Genomic DNA, 27,211 nt, shown 5'->3' on the forward strand with positions numbered 1-27,211 from the left:
TAATGCTGTGACTAATGTTTTCAGAAGTATGTTGACGGGGTGGTGATAGTGGACTTCCTTGTCTTGTCTCTGATTTTAGCATGGAGGATTTCAGTTTTTGACCATTTAGTGTGATGTTGGCCATTGGTTTTTCATAGATGGATTTTATCAGGTTAAGATAAAGAGTGTGTATTCCAATTTTCTGTAGGGTTTTTTTCCTCATGAGTGGGTGTTGGATTTTGTCCAATGCCTTTCCAGCATCTATTGAGATGATCATATGGTTTTTGTCCCTGGCTCTGTTAATATAGTGCATTACATTTATTGATATTCATTTGTTGAACCATCCCTGCATCCCTGGGATGAATACCATTTGGTCAGGATATATCATCTTCTTGATGATCTTTTTCATTCTGTTTGCCAGTATCATATTGAGAATTTTTGCATCTATGTTCATTAGGGAGCTTGATCTATCATTCTCTTTTTCAGTTGGATCTTTCTCTGCTTTTGGGATGAAGGTGATGCTTGCTCCCAGAAATTTATTTGAGAGTATTGCTTCCATTTCAATTTCATTGAAGAGGTTAAATAGTAGTGGCAATAGTTCTTTAAATTTCTGTACAATTCAGCAGTGAAGCCATCAGGACCTAGGCCTTTCTTTGTTGGTAAGTTTTAAATTACATTTTCAATTTTTTATTGATATTGGGCTGTTTGTAATTTTTAGGTCTTGTTTGAAATTTGGTAATTCATATGTATCTAGTAATCTGTTCATTTCTTTTGTGTTTTCCATCTTATTGGCGTATAGGTTTTCAAAGTAGGTATTGATGATTCTCTGGATTTCTGTTTGGTTTGTTGTAATTTCAAACTTTTCATTCTTAATTGCATGGATCTGGGCATTTTCTTTTCTTTTTTCTTTGATAAGATTGGTAAGGGTTTATCAATTTTGTTTATTCTTTTGAAGAATGAACTCTTTGCTTCATTGGTTTTTTTATATCATTCTCTTGGTTTCCATTGCATTGATTTCTGCTCTGATCTTTTAATTTCCTCCTTTGTATGATATTTGTGTTTTTCTTGCTCTTCTTTTTCCAGAATCTTGAGGTTTAGCATTAGGTTGCTTATTTGAGCTCTATTTTCTTAACATGGTTATTTACTGCTATGAATTTCCCTTGTAAGACTGCTTTCATTGTGTCCCATAAATTCCAATAGGTTGTTTTGGCTTTGTTGGTTAATTGTACAAACTGTCTAATTTCTCCTTTAATTTCCTCTGCAATCTATTGGTTGTTCAGTAGGCTGTTGTTCAATATCCATGTATTTATGAAGTTCTTGGGTTTTTTGTTATTGATTACCAATTTCATTGCACTGACTTGATAATATACAGGGGTAACTTAAATTCCTTTACATTTACTTAAACATGTTGTATGTGTGAGTATGGGGTCTATTTTGGAGAATGCCCTGTATGCAGCTGAAAAGAATGCATATTCTGATTTTGTGGGATAGAACACTATGTAAACATCTGTTAAATCCATTTGTTCAAGAGTTTGGTTTAGTTCTAGCATTTTGTTGTTGATTTTTTGTTTAGTTTATCTGTGTATTTGTGACAATCGGGCATTGAGGTTCCCCACTACTATTGTAATAGTCCTTATTTGATTTTTCATGTCCATTATTACTTGTTTTATATAATTGCCTGCATTGGTATTTGGTGCATATATATTTATGATTGTCATCTCTTCCTCTTGGATTGTTTCCTTTACAAAGATGTAGTAACCTTCTTTTTCTCTCTTAATTAGTGTTGGTTTGAAATCCATTTTGTCTGCAAATAGGATAGCTACTTCTGCTTTTCACAGGATCCTATCATATGAAATATTGTTTTCCACCCTTTAACTTTCAGTGTATGAGTTTCTTCTTGAGTTGTGTGTTTCTTGTATGCAGCATATTGTTGGATCTTGCTTCTTGATCCAATATGCTGGCCTATTTCTTTTGATTGCTGAATTGAGATCATTCACATAATGGTTATAATCGATATGTATTGGTTTATCCTTGTCATATTTTACTGTAGTTGTATTTAATTTCTTCTCTTGCCTGATGAATTCATTTTGTTGGGTTTCATGGGATTTTGACCCTCATTGTCTTTTCCTAGTATATTGTTTAAAATAATTTTGGAGTGCTGTTTTGGTATTCATGAAGTTCCTCAGGTATTCTTTGTCATGAAATTATCTTATTTCTCCATCGATTTTGAAAGACAGATTTGCAGGGCACATCAATCTGGGTTGGAAGCTGTTTTCTTTTAGACCTTGAAATACTTCACTCCAGGGTCTTCTTTACTTGAGGGTTTGTACTGAAAAGTTTGATGTGATTCTGATGGGCTTTCCTTTGTATGTGATTTTTTTCCTTTTTCTAATTGCTTGTAATATTTTGTTCTGTTTGGTTTCTGGAATCTTGAGTATTATATGCCTGGGTACAGATTTTTTTGGTCATGGCTAGTTAGAGTCTAAATTTCTCACTTAACTTTGTGTCAAATTCTTTTCCCTGCTTGGGAATCTTTCTGCCATTACTTCTGTGAACAATTTTTCCATGTCACTTGAACTATCTCATGTTTCTTCATTAACTCCAATCAGTCTTATGTTATTCTTCTTTGCATCATCTAGCAGTTGCTGGATCAATTTCTCATGGCTCCTTTCTATTTTTAAGAAATATTTCCATTCCTGGATACTAATTGCAATGTTATCTTCTATATCTGCTATTCTATCCTCACATTGGCTCATTCTGCTGCATAAACTTTCAGTGGCATTTTTAATCTCCTGGACATGTGTTTGCAACTGTTTTATGGATTCCATTTGTTTCTTATCATGTGATTCCATCATGTTTCTCAGATCCTCTATTTTTTATCTATGTCTTCTCTAGAGTTACTAATCATGTCTTTCACTATTCTCACCATCTCTATTGTTCTCTGAGAAAGTATATCTGATTTCATTTTTTCCAGAATGTCTTTCATTGTCCAGGGAGTCCAGGTGGTTGAGTTTTGATTCTTTCATCTCACCCTCTGGATTTCCCTTTGGTGACCTGAAAGCTGGGTTTGCATCTTGTTTAAGTATCTCTCTTTTTAGCTTTTGTTATTGTTGAAGTTTTTGGTTTAATTTGCTACTTGTAAATTGCAAGTCTTTATTGCTAGTATTTAGAGCTCTTAGGGAATGGCTACTTCTTGGATTGTCTTCCAGGTTTAGTTAGTCTTTGTGTTTTTAGTCTGTAATGTCCCTTAGGACTCAGTCTTGATATAACAGCAAGGACAACTGACTAGAACAATCACGTTACCTTGGCCAAAGTAATATAATCAGCATCAACAATAGTATCAAATATCACCTAGAAAATGGCAAACTGTGGTAACTGTTTTTCTACCACCTTTGACCACATAACCTAGACTTGTGGTTATATATCAAAATCTAGAACCAATCAGAAATATTTTTGCAGTGAATAAGCCCTTGAGTATAGTGAATTTGCCTGTCTGGGGAAATTTAGGAGGAATAGGGGGTAAAGAAATAGGAGAGGGAAAGGTTAGAAATAAGGCTAGAGGATACAGGAAGATCATGTGCATTTTGTGAAACTGGTAAAGACAGAAGGAAAAGAAAGAAGGAAGGAACAGAGAAAAGAATAGAACAAACTACCAGAAACAGAAAAACTAGAAACTGTATTCTCGCTCCTATAAATATAAGAACAATATTTAAAAAGGACAGAAACGGGAACAAGAAAGGTAAGAAATGAAGGAGAAAAGAAAACAAAAATGTCCCCTGAAGGTGAGTCTCTGTTGTCACTGGTGGACAACAATGGTAGTGTACAGATCTGCGATGACTGATCTGAGCTGTATTCCACTGAAGTTCAGGCTGTTTTCTGGCTGCGAGGGTGGAATTGAGCTCCCTGAACTCCTTTGGGTTTGAACTCTGCAGGGTTCTAATGCCAGTTCGAGCTGCCCTTCCCCGACAGTGAGTTCAGGTTCTGGTAGAAGGTGTTGACCCCAACAACTCACCAATTGTTGCAGTCTGCCGTGCCTTTATTGAGATAATTCTTTGCTCTCCCAGTGGCTTCAATTCTCAGCACGCCTTGGAGAGGCCCTCACTCTGTTGCTCACCACTGTGCCACTTTCTGGGCTCAGAATGATGGCCTTCTGGATCCCAGTGCTGCACTGCTGGATGGGTGGGCCTGTGGCTGGGGTCTGCTCTCTCACACCGCTGGCATTACAGACAATTTAGAAACATGATCCAACAAACTGACTCTTAGATAGATACTTGGAAAAATTTCATGAATCCAGCAATGAGGACATATGTGGAAAACATTAGTGACAACAGTAATAATAATAACTTAAGACCAGAAACAACCAAAATGTTTGAAATAATATATAATAATTTGTGTCATAGTCACAGAAGGAAAGAAAAAAATATATGACATATATAGTAACTTGCATGAATTTTAAAATTGTAATATTGACTGAAAGACAAGAATGTTGTTTCGACAAATTTTAGAAATAAGGCAAACAAAATAACAGCATTCAGAAATGTATACTTACACAGTAACAATAAAGACAAGTATGTATCTAGAGGATATATCAGTTATAGCAATATTCTTTTTCTTGGTATTTATTTATAATGATTTTTGAGGTTACAATTTTGCTTTATCTGGTTTTTATTTTGATTTATTTAACTATGTAAAAGCTTAAAAGAAGAAAACAAAATACTCTTCCATTCATCTTTAATACTTTTTCTGCATATTTAGATTTCTATCTGAATGTTTTCTGTTAAGTCACTACAAAAGAGTCCTACACTACACTGTGATTAATTACAGGAACAACAGTACTCATCTTTTCTGCTTTCTATTGAAAAGATAATGGCTTGTTATATAAATCATTTTCCAATCCAGTTGAAGGGCAATAACACACTATTGTTTCACTTGGTCCTAGAGATATTTACATAATGATAACTACAAAAATATACATTCTCTTTTTATGTGAAATTTTAAAATATTCTTGATATTAAAACATAGCTTGTGGTATTTTACAAAGTTACTTCTGATAACGTTTGTATTTATTATACTATGAACATAAGGTAAAAGCAAAAAAAAATACAATATTCCCATAGATATAAATTTAAAGCAGATTTCATTTTTCTTGAAGTAGTGCCTTACATGGTACAGTCATAAAAGTTTAATGCATGAAATACCCAAAAGACTTATTAATTTGAACCTAGAATATATGACTAAAAATAACAGGATTTCTTTTATCATCTATGAAAGCAATCTTTGTTTACATTTATGAAAATGCTCTTCTGGCTTAGTTTTGGGTTTGGACCAAAGTGAAATCTTATTTCAGCAACTTTAGTCTACTTGTAATGCTTAGTTATCTTTTCTCATCCCCATGAAAGGAGGTCTTTCCAAGCTTGAGCATATGGTCAGTTAAGTTCTTTGGCCTTCATTGGAAGAGAAGAAACTTTTTAGGTTAATCTATAAACTGCGTAGTGTAACATAGGAAAGAAAATTTACTACAAATTTAGTGGATTTACTGGAAAACTTGTATCTGTCATAGTTAGCACATTAAAAGATTTAATACCAAAGGGGACATTGTGGTTGATAAAACTTGGGTTGCTTTTATGTGTGAAGTAAATCATAAAATATGTTTAAAACCTTCTGCATTAATTTACTTCAAAGGGTGAAGCACTAAATAAAATCATCGATAGAGCTGGCAAATAGGTTGTTCATTTAGCTCAAAATAAAGAACAGAAAAAAATGCTAGGGAGCAACGTGTCTCTCTGTGTGTGTGTGTGTGTGTGTGTGTGTGTGTGTACATCTCCATCTCCAGAAGGATTAAATTCTGAAAAGCATAATTAACAAATTTTAATAGATTTACCTATTTCTCCATGAGCAATAAGATTATAAAAATGCTTCTATAAGGCTGGATGTGGTGGTGCACGCTTGCCGTAGTCATTTTCTTCTTTGCTAAGACACAATACCCCAAACCCAGAATTTAAGAGAGGAGAGATTTATTTGGGGTCACGGCTTTTGGAGGTTTCAATCCATTGTTGGCTAGCTCCAAAGAAGGAACTGGATGGTGAAAGTGTCTGTTGAAGAAAATCTGCTTGCCTCACAGTGGCAAGAAGCAGATATATACCATTCTAGGCCTATGCATATCCCTCCACCCTGACCTCACTTCCTAGCAAGTCAGCTATAGCTCCATAAGATTCAGCCTTCCAAAAGCCCTACCTCTGAACACGTGACATCTTTGAGGGCCATTCTGTATTCAAATCATGAGTGCTCCTCTAATTTTAACACTCTAGGAGGGTGAGGCAAAAGGATTGTAAATTCAAGCCCAGTGTAATCAATTTAGGATGAACCCGTCTCACACAGAAAGAAAGAAAAAGAGAGAGAGAGAGAGAGAAAGAAAAAGAAAGAAAGAAAGAAAGAAAGAAAGAAAGAAAGAAAGAAAGAAAGAAAGAAAGAAAAAGAAAGAAAGAAAGAAAGTGGGCTAGGTATTTAGCTCATAGTTAAAGCTCTAGGTTCAGCCCCTAGTAAAGAAAAAAAGAATCCTTTGTAGTGCTGAATTGGATGTTGTTACTTGGTGCTGACAGCTTCCCTTGTAATTGAAATGAGCTGAAAATATGATCAGAGCCTCTGATAGGAAAGATTTTTAAATCAGCTAAAATAGAGTTCTGTTTACCCTGTTGTTGAAAATATAATTCAAGTTTTTATTTAAATAAAACATAAATTTAAAAATAGAAGTCTCATAACTGCTCTAATAGAAATGAAGATGAGCAATATGTTGGTGTGCATTCTTTTAGATTCTTGTTTTTAGGTAAATATATATATAAAAAACCTAAGTATATCACAAAAGTTTAAAGTTTTCTCTCATAAAATATCTTGAATTATTTCCATGTTGTTAAATATTATTCTGCAGTATAATTTTCATGGATGTATAATATTTCATCAAAACTTCATTTTATTTACTATTTAAGCTCCTTTTTGGTCATTTACTGTGTAGTGTTTATTTGTCCGTTTATTTTAAATATAAATATATGACTTTTATTATTTCATTGGGATAAATTTCTAACAGTAAAATTTCTATTTGAAAGAGCTCTCAAATTTTGCATTTTAAAATATGCATTGCAATATATTTTCCATAGATATAGGAGCTTCTTAAATGAATTTAGCAACCCCTGAATAGCATGAATCTCTTCTTCACTTACTAGCTTCACTTACTATGAATAAACCTCTCTTTTGGGGTGAACACATGTTTAACAGTGAACACAATCTAACAGTTCATCCATTAAAAATATCTTCATTTCTTTGAATACCAAGACCACTTTCAGATATCATTACTACATAATACTTAAGGAAACATATGTTATAAAGCAAAAGTTGTATAATTTTTCTAGAAGAACATTTTACCAAATAATATTAAAACCTTTTAAGGGTTAATAAAAGAGTGTGAGAGATACATTTTAATAATATATTGAAACTGAAGATAATTTTAATAATATATTGAAGCTGAGATGCAGGGAAAATTTTAAGGCCATTAAAGACTTTATTAGCTATTTGATATAAAACATATTTTAGAAATTCTAATACACTAATATTTTTGCAAGTGATCTGGAGGGGAAGTACCAAAGGAAAATATCAGGGAGATGATAAATTGATGTGATTAACTTTAATAATGTATTTAGAGCCCTGGGATATTGAACAGAATAAAAAAATCATATTCTGTTAATATGACTACAATGTACGGTATCAATCCTTTACCCTCAGGGAATAGGGGAATATGTTCCAAAGCCCCCAGTAGATGCCTGAAATTCTGGATAGTGCTAAGCACTCTGTATACCAAGGAGTTTCTTTTTCTTATACATATATACCTGTGATAATGTTTAATTTATAAATTAGATACAGTATGAGATTAACAATAACTAATAATAATAAAACTAAAATAAGATACTATAATAAACTTGTTAACGTCACTGCCCTTCCACACTGGAGTCAATATTAATTAAAATAAGTATTATTTGAACATAATCACTTCACCATTGTGGCAGTCAATTTGATAAGCAAGAGGATTTATGATATAAGTAACTAACTAGCTATACCACGTAGCTACATTGGTCAAATGGAGGCTTCATGTTCTGGGTGGAATGAATGGGATTGTCTGAGATATCATCATGCTACTCAGAGTTGCAGTATTTAGAATATTTATTTCTCCAGTTTTCCGTTTAATATTTGAAACCATTGTTGAACACAGGTAACAAAAACTGTGGACAGCAAAACCCTGGATAAGTGGCAGAGGACTACCACAGATTTAAGAGAAAATACTTGAAACCACATTAGTGCAATGATGGGACTTGCACAGGAGACAACAAAGAAGAGTAATCTGAGCACCACAGTAGATTTCCCCATTGAAATCACTGGATGGGTACTGACAAATGAGTTAAAAAATACTGGTTTTTATTAATGCATTTTTGAAGGAGAAAAACTGCAGAACAAGTTACTGTATGCTATAAATATTACCTGTATGTCTGATTTCTGTACTTAGATTTTAGAAAATGGATGCAGAAGAGACCCTGGTAAAATTATAGAAAATAATAAATTGGAAAGAATTTATATAAGAGGATCATCCATTTTAAAATTTAATGCCTGAGAGGAAGTAAAATCTAATTTCTTACAGTTTTGAAAGGTCTGTAAAAGCTAAACACAGGATTATTCATTCAGTTTGGAACTTGTACTGCAGCTCTTCCTTTGTCAGTGTGTCTCAGTGTATTTCCAGATATCTGAAACTAGGCAGCTATATCTGTATTTTGAAGAAGAAATAAAAATAAATCTAAAGGTGATAGTACTTATGCTGCCTATATTAATTTATATGATAAGTTGTTCAACATACTTATGGCAATTTAGGACATCTTTGCTAACAGCTTTCAGTCTGGGACTCATCCCAGAAGCTTAATGTTTTCTGTTCAAGGAGACAAGTATATGAGGCATGTCTCAGTCAGGGTCAAGTGGTCCTAGTCTTTTATATCTCAGTTTCTGTTGAACACAAAGATAACCATCTAAATTTTTGAATTTAATCTACTCTAAATCAGGCACTACCAAGTGAATTTCCTGTACAATAAGTAGTTTGTGTTTTGAGATGGCTCCAAACCTATCAGCTACTCATTCATTTTGTTGTAATGCTATTTGTTATTCACAGACAGAAATTTAATTTTATTTACATTGATACTTCACTTTTACATAGTGCATATAAATATCCTGTCATCCCAAATAGATGATACATAGTAGTATAGAGATAATGCTTATATTTCTATCTTGTGTTTAAAATGGTATAGATTTAGTGCTTTTTTATTATTGTTTGTAGTGATAGTGCCTCTTTTTCTTGTGATACCAAATGAAAGATGGATAAGCCTTCTAAGATAGAAAATGAGTTAATCCATTTTCTTTTAGAAAGTGAAGGAAACATTTATTAAAAACACTCAGGAAGTATTACAGGTATGTTATCTAAATAACTTTAGTCCTTTAGACTGGTGCTTTTAAATTTTTTGTGTCTGTGAATAACCTAAGGATCTTGTTAAAATGCCCCTTTTGATTCAGTAGGTCTGTGTTGGGACCTGAGATTCAACATGTGTAAGAAGTCCTCAGGTGATGCTGATGTTGTAAACAAGGGGACACTTTGAGAAACAAGGTTTTAACCAACTCTAGCAGATAATATATTTAGGATTGCAGCAACAATAATAATAACAATATGAGTTAAACATATACCATCTTATTTGAACAAAAGTTCTATTAACAGAGATAAGATAGATTTAACATGAAAACAAATAAAACTGATAAATTCAAAATGTTAGAGCTAAGGAAATTTTTTTTTAAAACAGAAGAAAACCAGTTAAACCTAGAATATTAACTGTCTTAAAAATTCCCTTTTTTATCCAGCTATACTGTAAGATGGAATTTGTTTATGGAAAGATAATATTGTGCCAGAAGACATTTATGTCTTTTTTAGATCTTCAGGAGCTTTTGTCAATGTATTGGCTAAAATCACCAGTTTTTCTCATTTCTAATGGTTAATCTCTCCTGCATGATATACGTGTGACCTTTTCGTAGTTATTTAAATGGCTTATCAGTAAACTCTTAAGTGCCTGGTTCAAGAAGATCTAGAAGCACTCAAGCTGAACTGTCAGAAAATCAAGCACTTTTGGTTATATTGTTTGCAATATTATTCTGCTGTTACAATGTGCCACAGGAAGAGCTCCTGAAATTTCAAGTCAATAGGCCCAAAGTGACTAAATATAACAGCTCCAAACAAAGATTTGTAAGCAGTAACCCCTGTAAATAACTTCCTCAGAAATAGCAAGTGTGCCTATGCAAAGTCCAATGAAAACAATTATCATACTGTTTCTCTAGTTACCACTCTGAAGAGATGTTTCTATTGATTTTTATGTAAAAGATATTTCCTTGATCACTGAGCTGAAGACTCATTAAGTCTCCTTAAATTACAAGAGAAGGGAGAGAAAAAGGAAAATAAGTTGTGTCACTAAATCATAATCAGTGACAAACTGCCTATCTTGAGGCAATGAGACTCATGGATGTGTTTGTACCCTAATATGGATAGTTTGTGAGAAAGGTGTACTATCTAATGTTAAGAAAATATCTTTGGAGCTGGAGATATAGCTCAGTGGCAGAGTGCTGCCTAATATACATGAGGCCCTAGATTTGATGCCCAGGACTACCTCCCCACCAAAATGTCTAAATTCACTATTTACTACTTCCTTTCAGGATGATCATATGTCCTGAGTCATATAAAAAACATGACTTATATGTTTTATCTTTTCATTTTGGCTAAAGCTCTTAGAGAAACATCTAAGAATTATGATGTTCCTTTTTATTTTGGCTCTGATAATATTAACCTATTAAATACTTTACTAATTTTAATAATAAAATAAAAAATAACTCATTCTTGAACTACTGTGGTAAGGGAAATTGGCAGGACCACAAACTTTGCCTTAAGTTTATCTTTCATAAACATAGATAAACTAAAAGTCAAATTTCTATGGCAGACTACCCAATGTTAATGAATGAAGTTCTGATGAAGTACAACTTTTGTAATTGCAGTGTTGTCTCTGTGTTTGAGGAAAATGAATCTTGCATGTAGGTGAACTCTATGCCCTCTGACACAAAGATGTCTGGTCTCTGTGACTGCGGTGACAATCCTGTGCTCTCTGATAGTTGTTGATGATTTCCAGGATTTAAGCAAATGACCAGTTTTTATTCAGCAGCATATTGTTACATTTTCTTATGTGCAGCAAACTTGTTTTTATGACCATTTGTCAAACTGAAGAAACCACTCAAGCTATTTGGAGAATGGAAACAATTTTTGTAAAAGAAACAAAAGAGCTATGCATAGTTTCAAATTTGATGTAAGCCTGTCTGGTAAAAACTATGTGCAACATAAAATGGTTTTCTCCTAATTTAATCTCAGGCTTTGGATTCTGTTTCAAAGTTGACCCAAAGCAGTGAACTTATTTTCACTGTGCAAATGTCCCTTTAAAAGTTTAGCACAAATAAGATTCCTTCCTCTATACTCAACTGTGTATTTAGAGACAGCAGGAGGGGGAGAACAGGAGAGAGGGAGAAGAAAAGGGAAGAAAATACAGAAAAGCAAATGAATAATTCAATGCAATGCATAAGATATGCCTATTACATAAATTTAGATTTAACTACAAATTATCTAGTCTATCACTTTTTTCCTCATCATATCAGCTTCAGGTGTCTATCAGAGACTATACCAAGTCCTTGTGAAAGGTACTAGAGTCTGTGTAAGTGGCAAATTTATGAACCCCGACTTACTCCCACTTTATTCCACTAATCCCCAGAATTTAATTTTATTGACCACAGTCTTCTCTTTGAAATTCTTACTAACCTGTATCTCTGAAGATTTCCTTTTGGATACATTTGTTTCTAAGCCCACACCACTGAATATTAGAATTATCTCTCATGTCCTTTTAATGTCTAGGACTCAGTCCATCCTCAAACTTCAACTACAGACTGTATCTTCCTATGTTGATGACTCTAAACAAATCTATTTTTCTGTACTAGATTTTGTTTCTCAAGTCTATCTATACATAGATTTATTATAATATCTTAATTTCAACATGTCCATAACCCAACTGACAAGTTTTTTTCACAAGCCATCATACCTTCTGTGTTTTTTATTCCTATCACTAGACTCATCATCAGAAACTTGACATCTGTCATTGACTCCTTCATAATTCTCATGTCTCATATTCAACTGGTGATAATTCTGTGAGTTCTACATGTTGATTTTCCCTCAAGCCTCGCTTTCACTGCAGCTGTAGCCTCAGCTGGCTATGGGTCAATTCAGACTCCTCCTTCCCCATCACTCATCACAAGGCCCGAAAATGAGACTAGAAAATTGAAGGAAGCTATAGTGTCTGTTATTTCAAAAAACTCAGCCATCATGGAAATTAGACTTAGCCTGCATTATGGAGAGAATCCAGTTCTTTCTCATCCATTACGTAAAATGATATTAGCTTTTCAAATAGAGGCTGCCAGCTGCTAAAAGCCGTTGTAGCTTTGTCATCTCTATTTCCCCAGAGAGAATTCCTGCCTGTTCATAGCTTAGTGTCCTACTACTCATCTAATTTGCGTAGTCCAACTCCCAGGAAACAGTAGGATTATAGTCCTGGATTCTATACCTAGACCAGTGGATACAAGTCTGTAATTAAAACCATAGTCTTATTTATCTTCTGCTATGAATATTATGGTGCAAACCTGCCCAGGACAAATTAAAAACAGTTTTAAAAGATTGAAGTCTGCACTCAGATAAAGGTGTGTTTTCCAATGTATAGTATTTATATTGTTTGTTGACTGTAACTCTTGGCTGTCAACTAACTCATTTTGTAACTGAATTTTAAGATTTTTTTCCCCTTCAGAAGTATATTTACAAAGTGAGTCTTTCTGACTGTAGGTCATGCTTCTTCAATATGTACTGATTACAATAAGTAGTGGATCACTGTGGTACTTTGTATACACCAGTGAATATGCTTCAGCAGTTAAGTACTCCAGGTCCTGGAGAATGAAATAAACATTCAGAACTTTTATAACCTATTGTATACAAAAAAGATTTTTCTCCAGTGTAGAATAAATTTTAAATAATAATGGTGGCAATTATTTGATGGGAAAATGTGTTTATTTTTCTTCTAATTCAAAAATTAAAGAGAAATTCTCCTCAAATTCTGTCCTGTAGCCTAAAAAAAATCAGAGAATTTATTTTGATTTAATAACTTAAGTTTGTATAGTATATTTAAATTTTCAAATCACTCCAATGTCCTTTACTATTCAATAAATTATATATTTTAGTAAATCACTATAAATTATAGATATTATAATTTTCTAAACAATTTCATATGATATATATCATATTCCTAATTTGATAGAGTAAGGGAAGGCAAAAAATAGAAAAAGTTTCTGATTTGAGAAATACAATGCTATTCCATTCTCAGGAAATTTAAAATTTTTCTTTTGTATAGGGAGGTGTGTGTGTGTGTGTGTGTGTGTGTGTGTGTGTGCATGTATCTGTATAAACTGAGATTTTCTTGTTTTGGAGAAATCTATTTTTATACTTTACTTTTACTCTTCCACCTATAGATTTGTAATAAAAATCTTTAATTTGTCTCACGACAATTTAAATAGATTATAGACTTCTCTCTTAAACTAAGTGTGTGGTAAAATTCCTATAGGATTTATAAATGTGTTTTCAGCTTGAATAATTTCTTATTTTATTGTTCTGACCTCTAGCTGACAAAATCAAATAATTGATATCTCAAGAACTAAAATCTGGCCATATTTTGAGTGTGCCAATTTAATGGGGGAAATGATACTTCAATGTTTATCTTTTTCTAACTCCAGTCTCGCTACATTTGAGCACAGAATATACACAAAGAAAACCCTGGGTGAGCCAATCCTTTGAAGATACTCTTCAGCTTGAAATAATTTTTCAGAATAGTGTAATACGATTTGATTAATACCTCCCATGGTCGTTATACATATTACTAATGTCCTTATGTTTCTGTGATTCTGTTGTTTAATTTTCCACAAAATAATGTCAACATATTTTAATCAACTAAACTAGTATTAGTTCCTTGTAGTGATGAACATGGTCACTTGGGATCTTTGACTAGAGCCCTGGTTACATGGGAAAAGGATTTCTATTTGACCCTTCCGTATACCCTGGGGGGAGTAACATTAAGATCCCTGCTTTTTTCTAATAGTGGAAGAAGAGGATTAGACATTAATCAGTTAACCACTTTACTGCACATGCCAGTAAACAGTGAGATAAATGCTCAAAGGAAAAGGGACTTTGCTTCATGGGAGCAGATAAAGAACCTGACTTAGATTTGATAAAGCTGTTTTTAGGAAATGATGCTTAAGATGAGACAGAACATTATAAGTGAATATTCTAGCCAAAGAAAAAGAGAAAGTTAGGAAGACTGAAAGGATATAGTAATAGAGGGATATGTATCAAATATTTCAAGCTTTAGAGTTAAGTACCAAGTACTTAGGCAAGTACTTTTGCTTAACATAAAAGGGGAAGGTGAGCCTTAATACAAAAGGGGAGGTGAGGGTTAAGAGATTGTTGATTTGCAAATATTTCTTTGCAGAGAGTGGCTGGAACTACACTAAAGCTACTTCAGTTGTCTCACTGGGAGATATTGGTAGCATAGGTGTGTTTATGGTGATAGATCTAGGCTCTTAGTTAGACTACTAAGTCAAGGGTATGAAATAAATGTTTTTCTAGGAACCAATTAGGGGAAGAGAGTTTAAGAGAACAAGAGCAATGTGGAGAGGGCGGATTATTTCTATTTCAACCCAATTTATACTCTGTATACATATTTTTTAAACATACCTTTGCTATACAGGATAATTGTTGCTTATATAATCTAGATTTTATATTTTATATACATACTGTCCTTTTTTGAATACTTATATGCTTATATAATCTACACTTTTTATCTATTGTCCTCTATTAAATACTTATATGTAAATTGTATCCCCTGAAACATTTAAAATAAAATATTTTCTGAGTTTGTGCTGTCTTGTTTTCTGTTAGTTAAATGGTAGTTACATAGCAAATATCTTCGATAGTTAATAAAGTTAAATTTCTTAACATTACATGAACTCTTTTTAATGCTGAAACCAAAATTAAACCTTTAGAAATGAACTCTTTTTAATCTAAAACCAAAAATAAACCTTTAGAAATTCCATGGAGAAAATATCTAATATATAACATTCATTCATTGCAAAAAAATGTACTTTTTTTTCTTTCTTAACTTTGCCAATCTCTTACTATGAAACACATTTTGAAAATTAATGAATAGTTTATATTTTGCTCTAATGTGTATATGAAACCGGATGGTACTTTAAAAAAAGACTTTACAGATATTTCTGACATAAAATCCCCCTTTTTAAAAAAATGTGGGATTTGACAAAATTAACAAATTCATTTTTAATTCTTCTATTTTAAATCAAATGATTTGGAAGATATAAATTTCTTCCACTCCAAATTCTAAACTTAGTAAGTCCTTTGAGTGGCAGATTATAATGGACCCACTTCTATTGCTTACTTTTCTTCATCATTGGAAATCAAAATTGGGTTTTTTTGTATCACTTTAATCCTTTTTAAGGCAAAATTTCTCTTATTTTAGAGTTTTTGTAGACTTTTTCTTAAATTTGCATTTATTTAAATTTTCTCGTTGAATATCAAAGTGTTTTTTGAGGGTAACAAAATTACAAATTCTGTGTATGTATATTTGTGTAAATAGTGTTTGGGTTCTTTTAAATTTCCAAAGCAGGGGCTGGGGATTTAGCTCAGAAGTGCTGCACCTACCTGGCAAGTGCAAGGTCCCGAGTTTGATTCCTGGTATGGAAAAAAAATTTCCAAAGCATTTTTATGTTATTTGACAAGCTATCTTTGTAGACACTTCCTGAAGCTTTTACTCTGTTGTTGGTGAGTATTAATTGATTTATTCAGATAGCTTAATTCTGCCAACAACCAGTGTAGTAAGCATTTTTATGACCATTACAAATTGAGAAATTGAGGCTTAGGTAGCAAGCAATTTGTCTAAAACCATGCAGAACTGTCAAGTCATGGAGCTGGATTTAAATGTGGAATCTGACCCAAAATTTCATTATCATTTGTCTGCAAAACCTACTTGTTGACAATTTTGTTATATGCTGAACAATTTGTTTGATATTCTTCCTCATTCATTTATTTGATTTAATAGTGTCATTTTCACATTTAGTATATTCAGCAGGGAAAAATGCTTTATTTTCATGTGTGGAATAACTGATTCTTATAAACATTCTGTGGTATATACTTTTTTCTATATGTTAAATTTTCTGTAACCTAATAGTGGTAGATCTAATTTTTCTCTTTTTTCTGACAGTATGGGTTATGAAATATGAAAATTTATAGTAGAATATACTTGAAAAGAAAGCCATTTCTCCAAGAAATAAGCTTTACTCTCAATTTAAATTTAATTTAAATTTAATTCTTGGATTAGTTTATTGTGTTTTCTTTTATGTGTATCCAAAGGAACCTTAAAGCTTGTGAGTTTTAGTGTGTTATCCTATCATTCAAGGATTATCCTTTCACAGAATAAGGAGATTACAAGGTCATGAGGCCAAAGTTGAACACAGTTTCATTAGTTATCTATAAACCTGGATTCCATGACAAATTATGTCCCCTTAGTACCATCACCTTCCTTGCCTCTGAAATAATTTTTATCATTAACCTAAAGTTGTGCTAATGGAGATTCATGATAAGAAATATTACATGCCTTAATTTTAAATCTAAGGGCAATCTCCCATAAATAAAGTATAATATGAAAGAAGGTAAAATACAAAATCAAATCTGAAAAATTAGGGAAAGACTGGCATAGAAAGTAAGAGACATTTGGCAATAAATCAGCATTTACACAACTAACAAAAAATGCACAGAATCAGAACTCTCAATTTGATGCCATTACTATGGTTGTTAGAATTCCAGAATCATTATGGTGTTACTCATTTAAGCAGATGACATATAAATTCACCTCACGTATAAACTTTGATGTATTTGAGGCATCATATATCTAGTTATTTTAATTTCTTCTACATGCCATGACACTGAGGTAATCCAACCTTTACATGCTACACATAACTCATCTTTTTAATCCACAAAGTGCTTTTGTTATATTAACTAAACTTTTAAGATTATTTGTATCAATGTCAGTATTGAACTATCTCTGGGAAAAATTAAATCACATAGATTTATTTCCACTTTTTAAGTAATTGTTTTAAAAATCTTTCAAGAGAGATATATATCAGATTATAGTATCAAACTGAATGTTAAAATCTGAAGGAAATTCCAAGAGATCATCTAATTTACACTGTACACCCCCGTTTCCAACCCAATTCACATGTCTCTAACGTCTGAGAAAATGAGTCCTGGAGGAAGTTAACATGATTGTTTTATACATAGAGTCAGTTAAAGGTAAAATAAAATTAAGACCCTGGGCTTCCCCTGTAGTGTTCCTTCTATAACTGAGTAAATCCGCCAGTCTTCTCGTCCCTCTACTGTCTCAGCAGCCGTCTGAAGATAGAGATATTAAAGAACATCTTTGGTAGATTAAAAATATTCATCCAAATCAAGTACTTAGAAAACATGCTAGGCAGTTTGCAAGCCCCCAATAACGTGTTCTTATCATCACTTTATTATTCCTAAAATTGCAACCGTATTTTAAAAGTCAAACAATTTTTTTTGAAGAAAACTAATGTCACATCAAAAAGAGTAGCAGAGGGCCGGGGATTTAGCTCAGTGATTCCGGCGCCTGCCTCGCAGCGCAAGGACCTGAGTTCGATCCCTGGTACCAAAAAAAAAAAAAAAAAAAAAGAGTAGCAGGAAAGGAGTTGTCTTTTTAAAGGATTAAATATTGTAGAACATTTAAAAAGTATTCTTTATCTGGTGCTCCTGCTATTTTCAAGGAAGCAAAGATATCACATTTTTATCAAGGTAGAGTTCTGGTAAAATATTTCAGTAGAATCTTTGTTCATGTTTTCATTTCAGAAGATAGGTAGTTTTTATGAAAAACACATTGGTTATAGCAGGCCAGGCTGTGTGAGGTATAAAGCTCATAGAATTTTGCAGCTCATAGAATTTTGAGACCCTCTTTAGGAAAAAGTGAATATTTACGTAGGACACAAAAATAAGTAATAAGCAGTTACTAATTTAAAAATTCTGAAAAGTATCACAAAATAAAAAACCATAATATTTGTATAAATTATATACTAAATGTACATGATGAAACAACTTTTTTCCATTGCTTTTCTCTCTCCCTTTCTCTCTCTTTCTTTTTCCTTCTTTCTTTCCCTGCCTTATGTCTCTCTTCCCCACAACTCTTTTTCTCTCTCTTCTCACTAGTGACCACCTCTAAAATAACAATTGTAATGTCACTTTTCTGGCATAATTTGGAGAGAGAGAGGTTGAGGAAGGAGAGCACATATAAGGAGAGATAAAGGGCCCGTCACATGATACTAGCACCATGAGCATAAGTGGACTGAGGGATATTCTGGCAGGTGACTGTATAACGACATAAAATTATTTAAGAAACCCAAACTAAATGCATCATCAACTAAACTCCCCCTTCATTTGAATCTTAAAAGGCTTGTTATAAATTTTACTAGAATAAACACATCTCTAGGGCTCTTCTGGAGTGCTACAGAAGTTCTGTACAAGGGAAAGGCTCAGAAATACAAGCTTCTGATACCTGGAGAAAAATAACAGAAACTTTAAGGTAGTTTGAAAAATTTAAATATTCTGAACCTAGTTTAGATATTTGAAGGTTTCCCAATGCAAATGAGTGTATAGTAAAAATAATCTATTTGATTTAGTATTAAAAGTATAAAGTGCTGACCTGAATATGGTAAAGTAGGAACACTTGTTCATAGCAGGTAGGAATACAAAATGGCACAGCAACTGTGGTAAACAGCATGAAAATTCAACAACAACAAAAAATTTAAAATAACTATATGTGGTGGTTAAAAAATTTTGTCAACTTGATTGGCTTAGGACCTGTGTAGGGGTTAGTAAAACACACTTTTGGGTATGTTTGCATGGGTCATGGAGGTGTGAACTTAGGTACTATAACTGATCCCCTGCCTCCTCCCTTTCTGGCACTGTTCTCCTGCTCTACTTCCTGGCTACTACACACTGAACAGCTTTGTTCTGCCATGTACTTCTGTCCTGAGGTTTCTTCCATGGAGCCAGCTGACCATGGACTGAATCCCCTGAAACTCTGTGTCAAAGTTTAAGCCTCTCCTCCTTTAAATTGTTGACGTGTATTGTGCCTTAGCAAAGAAATCTAACATGACATGCAACCCAGTGATTCCTTTCTGACTATATAGCCCAAATAATTGAAAGCTTGTACTTGAGCAGATATTTGTACACTAATGGTCATAACAGTATTATTAACAATAATTGAAAGATGGAAATAATCTAAATGTCCATGATATTTGCATGAGAAGCAAAATGACAGATGAATGTATAAGCAAAATGTAGCATGCATGTACAGTAGAATATTAGCCTTAAAATTAATTTGATCCATTCTACAAAATGGATGAACCTGAAAAACATTATGCTAAGTGAAATATGTCAGATGCAAGAGTAAATATTATATTGTTCCACTTAGATGAAGTAACTAAATTAGACAAAATCATAGATCAGTAAAGTAAAATAGTGGTTACTTCTGAAGGAGGAATAGAAAGTTATTGTTTAATGGGTATAGAATTTTCATTTGAGATAATAGAAAGTTCTGGAGATGGATAATGATAATGTTTGCACAATAGTGTGAATGTACTTAATGCCACTAAATTTTGTACTTTCAGATGGTTAATGTAATGAATTTTATGCATTGTTTTCTTTTACCACACACATACATACATCATTTTTAATTTCAAACCAGGTATTGCAATATTTCCTTCAATAAAGCCCTTAGGTTTTAAGGGTTATAGATTCACTCTTAGCATCATAAATTACTACAGAGTTACTAGAACATAGCATCGATTTTAGGATCATGAATTCTCATTAGGTCAGGGTACAATTTTTCCTTAGTAAATAGGTGACTTTGAAAATGGGCATAATTATAGCATTTACCTCATTGTGATTTTGTAAATATTAGAGGGCTTAATGTGTAGAAAGTGCTCAGGACAGTTTTCAGTATACAGTGTGAACTTTGAGTGTTAGTATTTATTATAATTGCTATTATCATGTCTGTGGAATTTTAAATCAAAATTGGATGCTCTCCAAAACAGTCCATTTTCACTTATTATTTTTCCTCTGAGTATACTTTTCTCAGTGTTAGTGTTTATGATTCATACATTTGTTCTCCATTCTCCTCCTGCCATCCCGTGGCTTATTTTACTTTACAGTCTTTACTTCATACCTTTGATCTACTCATGGTTTCTCCTTACTTACAACTTTGCTTTTGTATAATTCTACCATGGCTTTAGCTTTATCAGCCCACTGCAGCTCTGATTTTACTAGATGGCTTCTCTCTATGCATATCTTTGACTTCTAGCTCTAATTAAAGGTTTCTTCATAAATTACAGTTAAAAATTTCAAGAGATTAAAAGAGCTCAACCTTATATCCTACTCCATAACCAATTGCCAGCCAGTCTACAGATTAACTGTTCTTCAGTGAGGAACCCATCTATGCCCTAAACTGGTTGAAAGAGGAAGAAAGTGATAACAAGCCAGTGGGCAGAATAGTTTTTTTAAGGAGGGTTTATAAATATAGAAGTTTTTATGATTTACATCTTAAATAAGAAACAAAGATGATTAAGACATTGTCTCTCTTGTGAAGGCGCTCCAAGAGCATATGTGTCTAAATAATCATGCAATAAGATAACTATTTAGTTGTATAGACAAAGTACTTTTAAAGCATGAAAGAGAAGAAAATATAGTTTTTTGGGTATTGGGAGTGGGCTTGGCTTCATAGTATATGTGACATTTTTAGAAGTTTTTAGATATAAAAATTGTTTCTTCAAATGGACTAGAGTAGGGAGGAGAACTTAACAGGAGCATTAAGTCAAATGCGGTAATAAAACCAAAGTCACAGAAATATGAAGATCCAGAATATAATCAGGAAACAGAGTTGAAAATATTATGGATGGAATAATAAGCTAAACTGAAGAGGATTATTTAGCAGAATGACTTATTCGTAAGGGTGAACCCATGGAGGATGTTAGTGAAAAGAAATTTGGATTTTGTCTTTACTCAACTAAGATTGTATCAAAAGCTATTGGCAAGAACAAGGAGGCATGATTTCTTTTGCAAGGGAGAAACAAATGTGTTTGTAATAAGGATAATGACTTGGAGAAGAAGCAACTGAAAGAAATTATTTATAATGATATTGAAACAGTTAAGCTGTAAATAAAAGGTTTAATTTTAGGTGACTTTTAAATATGAGTTGGCCAAATAGGTAATTGGCAAAGGCCAAAATATTTCTAATGTGTACTCATCTCAACTATAATCTAAAGAAAAAATACCTCAGAAAGCAAGCTAATTTATTTTGAAAATCTTTAGTTATGCTTGAAAAACATTTAAGAAAGGTCATTTTTTCCCCCTCAGGTTGCATAGCTGAAATGCTAAGTGTGTGACATTAGGGCAAAGATTTCTTCTGCCTTATAAAGCAGTAGTGCATCTTCTGTATTGTGTCTGCTTTATAGTTAAGCTAATTATCAGGAGAGTCAAGTAGGATAGAGTTTTCTAAAGCAGTGCAGTGTTGAATCAGGTAAACTGGATCAACAGAAGAACTGAACATGTTCTTAAAAAATATAGTCTGTCTTATATTCATTACTTCATACCTCTACTGAGGATTCTGCACCAGTACTTTAAAAGTGTGCCTGACTGTGAAGGCATAATTTCAGCTTGGCCACATGTGTACATAGTTGTCCATTTTCCAGAACAGTGAAACACCAGAGACCAGAGATTTTGCAGAGTACACAAAGGTACATTGTAAGTTAATAGGTTAATGACACACTAAAACTGAAATCGAGGAACACTGCACAATAGTTATTTCTAAACATAGTGTGTATTTTCCTTAAAATTTAAGGTGTTCTTCTTCCATAAAAAAGAAATAAAAGAAGAGAATATCAACATATTTTAGCCAACTAATTTCTCCCTTCACTTCCAATAATTTCTTGAAAGTCATTTAAGTAAGGTGCAGTGTTTAAGTTTCTGAGTAAAAAAGATGTCTTTTTATTTTTGCCACTATATTTGGAGAAGTCTGAATGCTATATCCAATAAATTATACCAGTGACTTTCATTTTTCAAATTCAAAGACCATTTTTTCAGTTCTCACTATTGTTGACTCTCCTTTAGTGCTTGACGTTTTGAAAAGATTTTCATATTCTGACCTTTAATACCATAATTTTACACTGTTTCCTCTTATGATTACTTATCTTATATTTATCGCCTCCCCTTGATCTTTTCCTCCAATGTGTTGGTAATTTCCAGAAGTATTTTCTCTCCTTCATGTTTTCATTTTCATTTTTGGTTTTCTTCCAGAGCTATTACTATCTCCTCTGGCTCAGGGTTCTCCAGGAGGTGGGATTGGACTCTATCTTGTTCCTACTTCTATGCACGTTATTGCTGTCCCTCCTGATAAAGATATTATCATTTTTCCTATACTTTGCACATATTTTTCAGATTTTAAGTCTTTGGGACAGCTCTCATTGTGTAGGGGAATGACTTTCCCATGTGTATGAGGACCCTTGAGATGGCTACATGTTATAGAATTTATCATTGTACTTCATAGGGGTTCTGAGTATGATCTCTAGGCCAGTACTCTTGAAATTCTTAAAAAAGCCAACTATCAAGCCCTATCCCAGATCAACTGAATTATACATTCCAAGGGAATGGCTCAGGAACCTGTCTTAACAAGGTCTCCAGGTGATCCTAATATAGGACAGCCAGCATCATTGATAGATTACAATTGCCTACATTTGGTCTGATTTCCATAGTAGATTACAGCTTTAGGACGGAAACTATGATGATAGTATTACTACATAGTAACCAGGCCTCACATGCCTCAAGACCTGAACAAAGGAATTGTAAATGAATAAAACTTTTTTTAAAATGCACGTCTCTGATTTTACACTTTGTATTTTGTATGATTTGGGGGTTGAGGGGCTGAAGGGGTACTTTCACAGGTGAGGTTCTCAAGTAAAAGAAAGCACATGGACCTGACATCAGCAATAGCAACAAGAGCAAACTTCTTTATTCTTCTGCCCTTATGTAGGCCATTAAATAGCCTTACATCATTGTGATCTTACATAACCTCCTAACTCAAGTGCGGTAGTCTATGCTGAGTCATCCTTAAGTGTGTCTCATTTTGCACATATGCCAGGTGGGGTCATGTCCTTATGGGTCCTCAGACACCCTGGCCTTTCAAGCAGCAAGTGGTTCCCTACACATGGAAAGCAAAGAATTACTTCCAAGTCAACCTTTGTAACAGGATAGTTCACACCTAACACCTGTCATCACCTGTGTCTTCCAAAACAGTTTCACATGTTGGCCCCTACAACTTTGACTCTAACTTGCTGACTTGAACTTTTTAAATGATACTAAGAATCATTTTATCATTTTCTTTTGAAAAAAAATCATCTTTCTTTGATGAGTAACTTCATTTCTTTGAGTATATAAAAACATACTAGAAAATCTGAAAAATTCATAAAGAGAAAAGAAAAACCACTTGAAAGACCAACACTCAGAGAGAACCTTTTATAATTATTCATAGCATATTTACATCTACTTCATATGTAGAAGTAGCATCTTATGAAGTATAATGTCTTATAATCTACTATTCATTTTTATTGTCTTGTCTTTAAGTATTGTATTCTGTAGATTTGTTAATGGCTGAATGCTATTCCTGACAATAATCTTAAACCTAGCTATATATTTAATTAGTTGAAAATCCTGTGAAGCCCTTTTCATTACCTTCACCATCATAGTTCAGACTCTTTCTCACTCCTACAACCTTTTGCAATAGATTCCTATGTTTGCTGAAAATCAGTAGTTCTGAGCAAATTGCCCTTAAGTCGACATGACTCTCCAGTCCCTTCTAAATAAGACCACAGTCCTGAGCAGGACAGTCGGGCTCCTGCTGGTCCCTTATGTATACCCAGGATCTAGATGAGACTGCTTATCATTCTCACAGAAGTTCCTATTTTTTGTACTTTTTTGAATCTTTAAACTGCTCTGTCCCCAAATTCTTTCTCACTAATGATTTTATTCAAACTTGTGCCTAAATACAAGACCTTCCTAAAATTGTAAATGTCCTACCCTTTCCACCATTCTACTTTTTATCCTTGTCTACCCTATATTTCATTCTTAGTTTCTCACAACCATCTTACAGAGTATATATTTCCCTTAGACTTGATAATTGCCTATCTCCCTGACTGGAATATTAACTCCAGGAACGTGGTGATTTTTATTCTTGTCTTCTTCATTGCCATATTCCTAAAATCTAGGGAGAGTGTTTGATACATAGAAGTTACTTGGTACATATTCTAAATATGCAATGAATAAATGAATGAATATATGAAAGATTATCTACTAGTGAAGTATCTCTAAGCCCTCATGTAAGTCAAAGCTCTTATTTTAGTGATTTGCATATGGAGTACATTCACTACATACCTAATCATCCAATGTGAATCCAGATGCCCAGTTAAAATGTTACTCTTCCCTAAATTATTTCCTTAGCACCTCTGTTGAAGGTGATCTCTGTGCTCATTAATGTCTATTGATTATTATTTGTTCTTATAGCATTTATAATATACAGAATGAAGTTATAGTTATATGTTATCCCTCCTCATTGAGTAATATTTAAGCTCTTTAAAGGCAGACATAAATTATCTTTGTATCTCCTGCAATCCATTGGTAATAATATTTAATAAATATTTAAATTAAATTACTGCTGAAAATAAAATATTACCAAAAGCAAAGAGAAAAGATGTGTTTTACCATTTACCCTGTTATTAAGAATGAATGTATGTAACATTTTGAAGAAAGAATACCTAGCATTCTACACATTGGTAATTATTTATGAATAAGTCACTGTATAAATATTCTTTATCTTTACAGATTATTAATTCTGCCCTTGCTTTGGCTGCAAGACCCAAAAGTCAAGTGGTGAAAAACACCATGGAAATGTACAAGCACACATGGGAAAATTACATACATGTTCTTACTGAAGCCGTGGATGACATTACAAGCATTGATGATTTCCTTGCTGTATCTGGTATGCTTTTAATCTTTTAATTTATATGCTTATGCTGGCAAGTTTTGGAAACAGTATAATAGTGAACATAACTCATTTTATAATATAAAGAGCCTTTTATTAATGAGCTTCTTAGGAGTGAAGGGTGGCTATGTAGTAGAGCATCTGTGCCATCAGTGGTCTCTTCTGGGATTATGAACCTCATATTTTCTAACCTTTACAATTCAATAATTTACACCATGTATTTAAAAGAAACTTCTAATGATGGGAAAACCATAAGAACAAATAGAACCAGTCTTTTCTGGATTTAATAAATCAGCATTTTCTCCTTTATTCTTCTTTTTCAGCCAATTTATCCTCCATTCAGGAGAACTATGTGTCAATGGGAAAAGTTCTCATTGATTTGAGATACAGCATGGTAATTCAACTACCAATATAGGAATTTGATACTACTAACCTAAAGAATCAAGGAGACAAATGCAAACATCTAAATACATTGGTAACAGTTGGGCTTGAGGCTCCATGTGATGCTCAGATGATTAACTCATGCCAGATTAGTATGGAATTTCACAGGATTATGAAACTTTTCTTATAAGATCATAACCTCAGAAGTATAACTCAGATTTTGATTATAATACTGTAACAGGGTGAAGTAAATACTTTTTTATTCTCTTAAAACATAGCCTTGAGCATAAAATAAATGATCTACTTCTTTAATTTTTATTACTGTTCCTTTTTATGAGAAATAGATTTTTCTACACTATGACAATATCACTTTAGACAAAATATCAATTTCTCATACATATTCAACATAATTTTTAAAGTTTTCTGATGTACTTCAGTCTGTTAAATTCATGAGTTTCACATTGCCATGCTGTTCCATCCTGAACAATAAATAGTTCCAGAAACCTTGTATTTTTTCATGATTCATTAATGAAAAGGCAATTTATGTTAGTCATTTTTAAATTATTTAATTTTTACTGATATAAATTTAAAAATCATAGAAAATGTGTAAAAGAATATATTAATAACCTTAATATCATTATTGACTAATTCAATCTTTATGACATCACTCACTATACAAACAAAATCAGAGTTTTATCAGTGAAAAAAGAACAGTACATGGCTGTTGAACAGACAACTAAACATGTTCGCCCCAAAACCTGAGAAGCTTCCTCAGTTGTCTCATTTCTGCCTCTGTATAAATTTATACTTTTTTACTTATAGCATGACAACTTTTCAACATCTGTTCCCATACGATGACATATTCTTTCAGAATTTTCTCAAAATTAATGAGAAAGAATCTAGCTGGCCCTATACATCTTTTTAATATCAAGCTAGAAGTCCTAGGCCAAAGATCACAAACCAAGCACGGTTCACCTGTCTGTGATGAGGGCTATCACATTCTGCCCGTTTGTGTGTGGGGCAGATTTTTCTCATAAAAAGTTGCAAGTGTATCTAACAGCAAATGACTTCTCTGGTACTCCTTTATGGTGGTCTTTTAGAATGAAATGGTAGTTGTAGTCAGACTTCTGGTTTGTCTTTTTGTCAGGTACATCAGCTGAAAAGCTAGTTCCCAGAGCATTTGAATTGTGAATTACCTAGAGGAAATTATGCTTACAAACTTTTTGTAAAATTTCAACTTTTTCTTGGAATTTTCAGAATTCAATAATCATGTTTAATTATTTTGATTTTGATAAGAATAAAGAACAGGAATCCTGGGAATACACCCATTGTCTTCTTAACTAGTTGTGAAAACTTTGGGATTCTTACAGTATCCGCTGTCCACATTAAAATATAGATTAAAATTAAAATTAAAAAAGAAAGAATTTTATTCTTTGACTTTAAGGTATTATTTTATCATTAATACAGAAAGAAATCACATGTGG

The 27,211-nt window shown here is 33.0% G+C and overlaps 1 protein-coding gene across 12 annotated transcripts in view; it reads left to right on the plus strand.

The window, feature by feature from the left end:
• Nucleotides 1–27,211, plus strand: part of Ctnna3 (catenin alpha 3) — a 1,794,873-nt gene that overhangs the window by 1,204,357 nt on the left and 563,305 nt on the right. For all 12 annotated transcript variants that reach the window (XM_021259452.2, XM_021259448.2, XM_021259451.2 and 9 more), the window contains one exon: nucleotides 25,187–25,343. In XM_021259452.2, coding sequence (XP_021115111.1) covers nucleotides 25,187–25,343 — 157 coding nt within the window. The remainder of the gene's footprint in view (nucleotides 1–25,186; nucleotides 25,344–27,211) is intronic.

Source organism: Heterocephalus glaber, unplaced genomic scaffold, assembly GCF_053883595.1.
Source record: "Heterocephalus glaber isolate CG9 unplaced genomic scaffold, H.glaber_assembly_v1.0 deba00001497, whole genome shotgun sequence".
NCBI lineage: Eukaryota > Metazoa > Chordata > Mammalia > Rodentia > Bathyergidae > Heterocephalus > Heterocephalus glaber.